A 13,140-nucleotide genomic window follows, 5' to 3' on the forward strand; every position below is an offset into this window, starting at 1 on the left:
TGTTCAACCCTTTAGTATTTAAACAGGCCATTACCAGCTCAAATATTCTAAGTGTTTTATGCTAAAACTGACCAGATCCAACCCCTCACACCTACCCTATAATGTCATTCCAAAAATATACAAATACACTACTGAAATCTTGAAGCTACAAGATAATGCATGATTAATTCAAAACAATATAAATAAACAAGCATTACATTTGACTAAGAAATCTGAATGCTAAAGTGTTAAAAACCTTACATCATCATCATCGTCTTACTAACTTGAAGAAACTTAACATAAGAGGAAGGTTTTAAAATCTTAATTTCTCTGTTCATGATTTGATTGAACTAAAATATGATGTATAAATATAAACATTGAGACTTGTACATGCAACATTCTCAGTGTTGCAGCACCAAATATTTTATCAATTAAATTCATATAATCCTCTGTTCTTGTAAGTACAACATAAAATTGAACATCCACAATTGCTAGTTCTGATCAAAATAAGAACTTTGTAAAATGAATGTCATTAAGGTTTATTAATGGTCATTGTGTTGTAGATTAATGGACATTGTACTGAAGGGAAAATTGCTTTTGGCATTTAATGGAAAGTTGTGCTGAGTCACTAATATGAATACTGAATTACATTTTCCCTGTAGGTCTTTTACTGCTAATTTTACCATTCAGTAAACCTTTTGGGATCAATTTTCTTTGTAGTATAAACTGCTCCTATTTCGTAGTAGTACAAATTGCCCTTATTTCTTAGTAGTTCAAACTGCATTGGTTTAAAATTTAAGTGAACTGGTATTGGTCGTGTTGCTTGATTTTCAGAGTCAGATCCTGCATACTGTGTTCTCTTCTCTGACGATCTGGTGGAGTGACCACTTGTTGATCGCTCGTGTTGGTTGACCAAGTCTCATGGTCATGGTGGATGAGGAAGTATCTTGTGGAGATGGGAACTGACTAGGACACTGCTTGGAGATTGCCCAAGATGACCTGAGCAATGTGCTGCAATGGCACATGCCTCCATACCTGACCTAGCACTGGTATCTTTTGTCTTTTATCTGTTTCAAACATTAGACTGCGACCATGTTGGGGCAGTGCACTGAAGAACTTTTTAGTCGAATGAATCGACCCCAATACTTTTTTTTTTAAAGCCAGGTACTTATTCTATCAGTCTCCTTTTGCTGAACTGCAAAGTTACAAGGACTTAAATAAACCAACACCAGTTGTCAAGCAGTGATGGATAACAAATGCAGACACAAAGACACACACATACAACAGGCTTCTTTCAGTTTCTGTCAACCAAATCTGCTCATAAGGCCTTGGTTAGCCCAAGGCTATAGTAGAAGATACTTGCCCAAAGTACCATGCAGTGAGACTGAATCCAGAACCATGTGGTTGGGAAGCAACCTTCTTAACACACAGCCATGCCTAAATCTATTAGAAAAGCTGATCATATCATTTGGCTCACAGTCCCATATTTTATCATATAATTTCATGGATATTTCATGGATATTTCAATAACTTGCTCTGTGTTGCATGTGTATCATTTATCTAATATAGATAGTTTGATATGTATGTTTCTGACTGAGATTATTTAATCTGAGTGAGATTATCTACATGCAAAGTAAAGTTGAAGAAATATCTATCTTTGGCCTCTAAATACTAGTCAAATAACATCCAAACCAGTTAGCTATTAATAGTGTCCTAGAAGTTTACCTCTTGCTGTTGTTTGGAACTTAGTAGGGCTACTTGATGAGAGCTGACTATGAAAGGCATTCCAACTATGATCATCCCAACTTTTCAGATATGTATCTCAGGCTACTTTATCCATTATGTCCTTCCTTTTCTTTCATTAGCTGTCAGGGTGTAATTTGAAGGAGAATTTGCTGTTATTTCTAGCAATGACTATAGAGAAGATCATCATTTAGTTTGTGACATTTGCATGAGCTCCTGTATGTGTACGTGACTATGTATGTGTATGCCACTGTGTTATCAAAATGTATTCATACAAGCCTAACTGAGTTCCATGTTTTGAAGATGAAAAAAATAAAAGAAAAATTGTCTGGTTTCATTAAAGAATGAATTTATAATGAAAACAACATCATATACAAATGAAATTTGCATATTTTAACTCTACAACAAATTGGAAGATGGTGATTAAGTATGAAAGCAAATACAAAGTGTGATGTATTGCAATAGCATATAATACATTATATAAACTGAAAGGATGTAACACTCTTTTTCTCTCTCATAACGGTATACACACACATAAATGTGTATATGTGAGTATATATACTGATTGTTATGAACCCCACCTAAATATAGGATATTATTTATCCATGTGTTTTCTCTCTATGTGTATACATATAGCATATATACTATATACATACCAACACAAATATGTATCTTTTTAGCAAGCTCTTTCTCAAACACACACAGGCACCCTCACACACACACATATATGAACTTATGACAACTGTAAATACAGGAAACAGAAGATGAAATAATTGTAATTATTAAATATTTAAAGAAAGGAAATTTGTATGAAGAGTATTAAAATAGAGAAACATCAAAAACATAAAGAATTATTTAAAACTGTAGGAAAGTAATATTAAGTGCGTTTTAGATAAAATATTTATTTTAAACGATATTATGCTGTGAATTGTAATACATCAGTCAAGGAACATTAACAGACAAAGAAACACCTGACTTAAAGAGATGCAACATTAAGGTAGCCATCTGTTTACATTCAAACATTTAATATCTACAACACATTTACTGAAATCAGGTAATCTTTGCAGTAAATGGTGTTAGGGTGGATGATATATTGATTTGTAATGATTTCTATCTTGTTGTGTAAGATTATTTCATTGAATGTATGGATAGGTGGATGATTTATTAAATACTGACTCAGGGTTACAGATTTGGTGAAACTGTTAAAGAGAATAGGATGGGATGCCTTGGTGTATCTGCACTGAATCTTTGTGGTGTAGTGAACTGTGATGACACTGACGTCAAACTATTGGTCCTAGCCCTTCCTTTGGATTACAATGGTGGCATGGCAAAGAGGTATATGCTGGACTTCCATAAAGAATCTTGTACAAGTCTGCACTTGGATGGAGGAAAACTTTCTTGGTGCAGATCTATGACTTCATCAGACACATGGAAGCCCTATATTTTTATAATGCACACAACCTCCTCATCTACATTCACCCTTATAATGTAGGACAGCACTGGATTCCTCACTACTCAATCCACTCCATCACCCTTAACAGTCTTTCACTTTTTCTCAATTATTCTTGACATTAATTTTGCCATCCATTATTCCCCCAACATAAACCCATCTGTTACTCTCTCCAGTACTACCCTCTCACAATAATAAATCTATTCCTCCCATTCAACTTCTCTCAACACCTCACCAAAATTCATCTTTCTCTCTCTTTATGCAGTAAGAGCTCTTTAATCTTGTGAGTTACAAAGCAACATAACTAGTGATGGTGCCATGTAAACAGCCCCCAGTACACTATACAAAAATAGTTGGTGTTATGAAGGGCATGTAGTCATAGAAACCATGCCAAAACTGAAATGTGGAGCAAGATATAACCCATCACATACTATCAAATCAAACCATGCCAACATGGAACATGAATGTAGAACGATGATGGTGAGCTGTATATTATGGTGGAGTGAAAATAAAAAAAATTGTGGAAATTGAAAATGTTTGAGGGCTAAAATGTTGCTATATTTGATCACTAGAAAAATGCTAAATTTTTGCTGAGATCAATCAAGGGCATTTACTCCCTCAAGCCCCCTAAACTCTGAAAATGGGGGATGTTTGTAAATATTTTACAATACAGAGCTTGGGAAGAGGAAGGGTTGGTTGAAGGAGTAAATGCCCTTGACTGATCTAAGTGAAAATTTAGCGTTTTTCTAGTAATAATTATATAGCAAAATTTTAGGTCCCAGGCATTTTCAACTTCCACAATATTTTATTTTCACTCCAATCTATACAATCTATATACCCACACACACATACATGTGTGTTAGGGTGGAGTGAAAATAAAATATAGTGGAAATTGAAAATGTCTGGGACCTAAAATTTTGCTATACATTTTTATTAGAAAAACGCTAAATTTCTGCTTAGATCAGTCTGCTACTGTCAAAAATTTACAAAAATCCCATTTTGACAAGAGAAATGTCAAAAACAGTGACTTCCAAATGAGCACAGATGTAATCAAACACACAGACATGCATGCATACAGACACACACACACACAGAGAAATATCTACAATGGACTTCTTTTCAGTTTCTGCCTACTAAATCTACTCACAAGGCTTTGTTTGGACCAAATCTATAGTAGGTGCCATGTAGTGGGACTGTGCCTAAACCCACAAGTGCAATCTTATGCCTGCTCGTGTGTATAAAATATACTCACATGTATTGATGAGTACTATCTCCATCTCCTATCTTTCATCATCATTATCATTTAATGTCTACTCTCCAGGCTGGCATAGGTTGGATGGCTCCATAAGATCTAGCAAGTTAGAGGACTACATTAGTTTTGGCATGGTTTCTGCAGCTGGACGTCCTTCCTAATGTCAACTACTTAGGTAAATGAATCATAGGAAGACTGAGGAGATGGGTCACACCTCTAGGTCCATTCAGAGCTTGACCCAGAATCATGAATAAGGCCATATGGACATGAAACTGGGAACCCCTTATCATGCCTTTGGAGGGAAAAGAGGAAACAAGTAATTGGGTATGGCCTACCCTTTCCGTCTAGAGTGAAAACCAATGTCCTCAGGATCTTTCTTCAGATACTCAAGGAAACCTTTCCCTTGCAGTATAAGTACCAATCATTTTAAATAGAAATACAATCAAGTTATCCTACTCCACCACACCTAACATGGCTCACATTGCAGCTGCATCTAATAGGTTGAAACTTGCAACATATGTGCAGGTCTGCTTTGGGGAAACAGTGGATTCCTGAGGCTTCCTCTTGAGTTAACCCCAACCTACATTATGCAACACCCTGGTGTGAGTCCCAAGAGAACCTGCAATGGTGAGAGGAACCATGTAGTAGGTACACTATCCATTTGCAAGCAAATCTGTAGAATTAAATGTTACGTTAGGTTGTGATGTTGTGATCAATCCTTCTATAAGATTGGCGAAAGTAACAGGAACCTATTCCAATATATTTCTAGCTTAAATATTTTATAGATTCTTCATTCTATTTGATGTCACAGTTATGTAGCCATTTCCTGGTACAAAGTAGAGCTTGGAGTGTAAAATATTGTATGAGTTCACACATAAATACCAGAGAAACTTGTGGAGACCCAGGATGAAGTACTGAAGGCCAATCTCAAAACATTAAACCTTACAAAGGAGATGACAGAGGACCGAGATATGTGGCACATTGCTGTTCTCAAGAAGACCTGCCCACCACAACAGAATTTAAATCTTAAAACTAAAGTGCCACATAAAAAGCATTGGTGTGGGAGCTGGTGCCATGTAAAAAAACATCCAGTACACTCTGCAAAGTGGTTGGTATTGGGAAGGGCATCTAGCTGTAGAAACCATGCCAGGACAGACTATGGAACCTGGTATGACTCGTAGCCTTGCCAGTACCTGACAATCCATCCAAACTGTACCAGCATGGAAATGGATGTTTAATGTTGATGATGATAATCTGGAATTCATGTTTATTCATTATTTATCTGCAGTATTCACTGTGTCACCTCCTTCTCCCTTATTCTTCAGTACTTCCTCCCTTCTCTTGCTCTCTCTCTCAGTCATCTCTCCTAATTTATTTATTCAGTAACATCAGAAAACTACTCTCTTTACCAGAAACACCACATATCATATTTTCTCTTCCTCATGACATTGCAATTTGTTCCACTTTTGAGCTGTTTTAACCCTTTAGTATTCAGATTAATTTATCAAATGTAATCTTTATTCATCCACATTTTTAAAAATTAATAATGTAGTATCTTGTAGCTTCAAGATTTTGAAAAGGTGATTACTCTTTTACTCTTTTTTACTCTTTTACTTGTTTCAGTCATTTGACTGCAGCCATGCTGGAGCACCACCTTTAGTCGAGCAATTCGACCCCAGGACTTATTCTTTGGAAGCCTAGTACTTATTCTATTGGTCTCTTTTGCCAAACCACTAAGTTACGGGGATGTAAACACACCACCATGGGTTGTCAAGCAATGTTGGGGGGGACAAACACAGACACACAAACACATATATGTATATATGTACATATACATATATATGACGAGCTTCTTTCAGTTTCCGTCTACCAAATCCACTCACAAGGCTTTGGTCGGCCCGAGGCTATAGTAGAAGACACTTGCCCAAAGTGCCACGCAGTGGGACTGAACCCGGAACCATGTGGTTGCTAAGCAAGCTACTTACTACACAGCCACTCCTGCGCCTTGTTTATTTTTAGAATGGCATTGTAGGGTAGGTGTGAGAGGTTGGATCTGGCCAGTTTCAACATAAAACAGGATATTTGGGCTAAATATGGCTGGCTTAAATGCTAAAGGGTTAAAGCCATACATGTTTATCAATTGTGAAATATTCTAATTTTTTTTTTTTTTTTTAGTCTAAACACAAGACTCTGTTGGTAGAAAAATATATTGGACTGAATTAATCCCAGTACATTACTGGTTATTATTTTATGGATATCAGACAAGTAAAAGAAAAATAGAACCCATGTAGTTATGGCTGATGCTGGTGCGTGTAAATGGCACTTGTGCTAGAGGCACATATTACACTCTTGGAGTGGTTGGCATTAGGAAGGACATTCAGCAGTAGAAACCATGCCAAATCATTTTGGAACCTGGTGTAGCTCTCCAGCTTACCAATTTCAATCAAACTGTCTAACCCATGCCAGCATGAAAAGCAGATGCTACATGAAGATAATGTGGCCGAATCCATTGTCATGCCTACATTGAAAAACATCATCCAAGCCATGCCAACATGGAAAATGCATGTAAAGTGATGATGATGATGATGATTATGATGAGTCTTGTACTTTGAATATATTTTGGTAGCAATGTAATGCCTATAATTCCAATACATGTAAATTTTATTAATCATCAATCCTGAGTGAAGATGTGTTATGAGATGACAATACAAGATATCACTGGTAGAAATAAACAAAGAAAACAGGGTAGAAACTAGGAGCTAACAGCTAAGATCTTTATGTGGTTGATAATAAAATCTGTAGCAGCATTTACAATTAATACACCAGAAATTATCTGATTTGAGCTTATTTTTGTTGTTGTTTACCACTTGACCAACCTTGACCCAGCAGACCTATCATCAACAGCATTCCAGCAGTGACCATCCCTCCTTATCAAGATACAGTGGTGGTGTGAAGGATATTTGGCTGCTATTTAAAACGATGAGGATGAATGCTATCTTTAACTGAATCTTTTTAGAAAAACACTCAAGGTAAATAAATACAACAGCCAAAAGAAACTGTGTTTAAGAAAGTTGAAAATAATGACCTTTGTTTTTGTTGGTATTGTTTTTATAATCTTACAATAATGGAAGAATACAGCAAACAGTTTATATTTAGATTTCTAGATGCTACTTATGTGTGTTATCTTTGATTGCTAGGTAAATACTAGCATTTACCAAAGCAAGCAAACATAATGCAAGATCTAAGAACAAATTTCATTTCAGGGCATGGTTTATTTATAAGGTTAAATGAAACCAAGTGTTTTCGGTTAGTCTGATATCACTTGGAATAATCAGAGGATAAGGGGTGTCTTTCTTTCTGTTTTTTTTTTTTTTTTTTTTTTTTTTTTTTTTTTAAGACCAGTGGAGAAAATAGAACAGAAACACAAGCAACATGATCAGCTACAGCTCACTGGAGAGCAGCAGTACAATGAAATATAGACACTATAAGAACACTAAGAAGACAATGAAAGCTTTGTATGAACAGTGGAATCATTGGTATTAACATGCTTCATTTGAATAGAGACAAAAATAGAAGTTTCTATTGAATCAGATGGCATTATTAGTTTGGTCAGTGTAGCATTACTAAATTTACAGATCAATCAGGTAGATATGAAATACATATCAAAGAAAAGACATAAAAATAAACATAAAAGCTAATTTAGTTACAAAGGGTGTTGTGGAATACAATGGACGATTCATATGTAAGAACGAGGTTACCGTTGCAAATATATCCTATATCTCCATACATTCTGTAACAAATGAGATAATCACTAACAAAAGGTATATAAACAAGGGAGAGACTTGGAAAAGATAATGGAAGTTTAATCCTGCACACCAGCATATATGGCTACACTCTGGTTATCAAACAATAACAGGATAAAGAAAAATGTTTGTACTGTTTTGTAAAGGGGTACTGCATGTCTTTATTATTCTCTTGAAACAAAAAGACACCCACCCACAACCAAAAAATAAATAAAAAATAAAACAACCATATAAAAGAAATAAAAAAACAGTATGTCTCTCTCTGTACATATAGTGTGCAAGTGTGGCTGTGTGGTAAGAAGCTTGCTTCCCAGCCACATGGTCCCGGGTTCAGTCCCACAGTGTGGTATCTTGGGCAAGTGTCTTCTACTATAAGCTCAGGTCAACCAAAACCTGGTGAGTGGATTTGGTAGATGGAAGCTAAAAGAAGCCCATTGTGTGTGTGTGTGTGTGTGTGTATATATATATATATATATATATATATTGGGTCATCCCATAAGTAATGTGGTTTGTTTTTATACTTCTTTTATTTTTCAAAATTAAGATGAACAAAATTCTGTTTTAATCTAAAATATACTCTCCTTCATTTGCTACAATGCTCTTCCATCAATCTGGTAGACTTGCAAGGCCCCTCTTCCAAAATTCACATGTCTGTGATGAAAAATACTCTTCCAGTACTTTTCTGACCTCATCTACAGAATTCATATTTTTTCGTCCAAATGATTTTGAAGACTGTGGAATAAATGATAATCAGATGGGGCAATGTTCAACGAATATGGTGGGTAGGGCATTGTTTCCCATTCAAACCACTCCAGCCTTTGGAATGTCATCTTCACTGCATGTAGCCGAGCATTATCCTGATGGAAGAACACCTTTCATATTGAAACCAAAGACGGTCGTTTTTCTTCTAGCACTAAGTTAATCTGCTCTCAGTAGATCTCATCTGTTACCTTTGGTTTGGATTTAAAAGTTCAAAGTGGACTAAAGCCACCAAACAGATAACAACACCTTATGTGGGTAAAGACTTTCCCTACACACTGTCTTTAATGCTTGACATTTTTATAGAGAACACATTTCTCATCACCAGTCACTATTTGGTCCAAAACGGATTCATTCGTGAGACATGACAGCAAAGAAGAGTACACATTCAATCTCTGTGCATGATTAGACTCAGAAAGTTTGTGAGAAACCCACTGATTCAATCTGCTGACTTTTCCAATGGCACACAGATGTTGATGAATGGTTGAATGACCAAGTTTCTCTGCTAGTTCCTCAACAGTTACGATGGGATTTTGTTCCACCAGGGTTTGCAGGACATTCTCGTTAAGCTCTACAGATCTTCCAGGGTGAGGCTTGTTTTCTAGGCTGTAGTTCATGGCTCAGAATTTCTAGAACCACCGTTGACACTGGCATACGCTTATTGTCCAATCCCCATATACTGCATTAATATCCCTTGCATTGTTGCTTTTATTGAACTCATAAAGCAAAATATGCCAAATATGCTCCTTTGTCACTGCCATTATAGCTTTGAAAAAATAACTTAAAATCGAACTGCACTCTTCAAAACTTATATTAAGAATAAGAACATGGTAAAATTTCTACCTGCTTTTATAGCATGTTGATGCAGGTAGTTTATCCTTTCCGCTTCCAACTTTTAGTTCATACAATTGAAAAAAAACGCATTATTTATGGGATACCCAATATATATACATATACAGGGTATCCACAAAGTCTGGGTACATGGGGATTAACACATACTTTAAGAAATTATCATTTCTTATAATTAATTGTTTATGCTATGATTTTATTTACTCTATGTACCCAGACTTTGTGGACACCCTGTATATGTCTATACCTATGTGTGTCTGTCTTTGTCTCTGTGTTTGTCCCCCACCACTGCTTGACAACCGATAGAATAAGTACCAGGCTTTAAAAACAAAAATTAGTCGTGAGGTCAATTTGTTTGACTAAAAACTCTTCAAGGCAGTGCCCCAGCATGGCTTCAGTCAAATGACTGAAACAAGTAACAGGTAAAGATAAAAAAGGTGTGTATATCAAATGTGATATGTTACTGCATTTCACACAGAGTATCAACAGAAATGACAAAATTAGTACAATCTGTAGCAGTGTTAATTTATCAGAAAACACAAAGTGAAAATATCTAGTAATGATGTAGTTGATATCTTGGTCTTTTACTCTTCTACATCCAAAAACTAAAAAACTTTTCCCCATTTTCTTTTTCTTAAAAGTTTCGTCAATTCACTGGATTTCTTGTTCGTAAGTTTTTTCTACAAACTCTGAAACCACAATTTAAATTGGATATTGATTGGTGATGGGTTATAAAATAAATATGTTATCAACACTGAATAAATTAGCACCTAATAAAATTATGGTGTCTAATCCATCTGATTCTCAAGGAGAGAGAGAAAGGCAGAAAGAGAGAGAATGGAAAAGAGTGAGAGGTATCAGCATGTTCTTTTAGATTAAAGTATCAGTGGAAAACTAATTGAAGATCAGATTCTATGGCCATAGAAATTGGTAACTTATTTTTGATAATGTTTTCATATTATTTATATCTTTTATTCAGTCTAGCAGTTGGATGGTCTCTTAACATTATGCTCTGCTCTCTAATCACTTCTTGGTTTTCTCTTTCTTCGCTGAATTGTAACCATCGCATTATAAAAATCAAAGAAATACTAAAGCGACATGAGAAAGCAAAATAAAGAAAAAAGAAAAATTCTAAGGGAAATGTCATGTATGTTTTGAAGTTTCAGTAAAGGTTACTGTCATTTTATTAATCCTAAACATTAATTATGATGAAGGTCAAACTAAACAGGCAACGTTAACAACTCACAGCTACTTGCAAGTTGTATTTTTTTTTCAAAAAAGCCATTAAAAAACTGACTTAATTAAACATACTTATTTCTAAAATCATTAACATTTAATTAATAATTTGAATTTTAAAGAATGATAAAAAGAATTAAATAAATGCAATTATAATAATTTACAGAGGAATTTAAACTTCATATTTTTCTGCAAAAAAAATCAAAAGTAGTTTAGATAAAACAAGAAATGGAAATCATCTAAAAGTAATAATAACAAACACTAAAAAAAAAAAAACTCCAAAGAAATCAAATAAATGAGAAAGTTGTGCATAACCTGTGGAAGTTATCGTTATATTCCTCAAGGTGCCGTAGTGTTTCTTCAACTTGTTGAAGAGATCTAGCATCATGGATGTATGGTTCCAAACAAATGAATAATTGTTTGATTCTCTTCACCAGTTCACCTGAACTGTCAAGTTTCTCTTCCATCCTAGAGAATTCAGTTCGGTCGTCTGCAGCTGGTGCAGCCATCTCTTCACACTCTGTTGAAAATTAACAACATTTCTAAAGAATATAACACTGAAACATACCAATCTTGCTTTTTTTTTTTTTAACATTGTTGTTTTTATTTAAAAGTTGAAAAAAGAACAGGGAAAATTGGTAAAAAAAAACAAGAAAATTAAATAATAACAAAAAATGTAAGAAGTTACATAAATTGAAAGTGTTTAAGTTGTATAGTTATATAAGATTTACAAACTTGTGTATTATGGGATGTATGTGCACTGATCAAAGAGGTTTAGAGATTGTACAAGAGAAAATGAGAATGAAAGAGTGTTAGTAGGAACTGAAAAACCAAAGCAACAAACTGAAGGGGTAAGGGTAGGAGAAAGGGACAGCAATGTATATGGAGATTAACCTTTTAGAATTTAAACTGGTCATATCAAGCCCAAATAGTCTACGTGTTTTGTGTTCAAACTGGCCAGAACTGGCATGTCACACTTATCCCACAATGCCATTCTAAGAAATGAGTAAAGGTGTGTGGCTTTGTGGTTAGGGTATTGGACTCATGATTGTTAGGTTGTGGTTTCAATTTCTGGACTGGGCAACACGTTGTGTTCTTGACTAAAACATATCATTTCACAATGCTCCAGTCCACTCAGCTGGCAAAAATGAGCAATCCTGCAACAGACCAGCATCCCGTCCAGATGGGGAATATATATATGCCATGAAACAGGGAAACAGGTCCTTGAGTTGGTATGACTCAGAAAGGTAACTTTACTTCATCTTTATTCTAAGAACAAACAATTGCATCATTCAAAATCTCAAAGCTACAAGATAATGCATGATTATTAATTCAAAACAAAGAATAAATAAACTTATTTGACAGAGTAATATGAACACTAAAGGGTTAAAAACGATTGTGCACTAAAAGGTGCTAAAGAGCTACAACAGAGTAAGGACAGTTTAGCAAATATCTACACTTATGTACATAAACCCATACATATATAAAAGTATACATATACACAAACAAGAAGGGAAAATTTTACCAAGGGAAGTGATGAATTGATGTAAGGAAGAAAATATTTGTGTGCATATTTATGTGAATATTTGTGTGTGTGTGCTCACATCAGAATGAATACTCATGAACATGAAAAGGTGGGAGATAAGAAAGACTAATTAAGAAAAGGAAATTCGTTTATTTATAAATTTATACAGTTAACATCATAGTCATAACAATTTCTTATATATTGAACCAATGTGCCAGAAGGGAGGCTAGGTGACAGGTTTATTTAGCCAGAGGGGAAGCAGATAAGGAAAGATTTGCCAATGTTTTGCGCCGTGAGGACCAAAGACTCGAGGTATTTCGTGTTGCAAGACAGTGTAGGAGAGAGAATAGTGATGTTGTAGGAGAGAAATGTGTTCACATGGATGATGGTACGCTTGCATTAAATGAGGATGCAAAGAAAGAGGTCTGGAGATGCCACTACGATAGATTGCTTAATAAAGAGAATGAATGGGAGAAAGAGAACCTGCCGTATGTCGACCCAATAGAGGGACCAGCTATCCGAGTTGATAGTACCAGGGTAGATA

The 13,140-nt window shown here is 35.2% G+C and overlaps 1 protein-coding gene across 1 annotated transcript in view; it reads right to left on the bottom strand.

The window, feature by feature from the left end:
- The window catches only part of LOC106883773 (protein broad-minded), a 264,423-nt gene that overhangs the window by 237,542 nt on the left and 13,741 nt on the right, over positions 1-13,140 (bottom strand). The window contains exon 2 of the mRNA XM_052967655.1: positions 11,387-11,591. Within this exon, the coding sequence (XP_052823615.1) occupies positions 11,387-11,580 (194 nt within the window). The 5' untranslated portion in view covers positions 11,581-11,591. The remainder of the gene's footprint in view (positions 1-11,386; positions 11,592-13,140) is intronic.

Source organism: Octopus bimaculoides, chromosome 4 (assembly GCF_001194135.2).
Source record: "Octopus bimaculoides isolate UCB-OBI-ISO-001 chromosome 4, ASM119413v2, whole genome shotgun sequence".
NCBI lineage: Eukaryota > Metazoa > Mollusca > Cephalopoda > Octopoda > Octopodidae > Octopus > Octopus bimaculoides.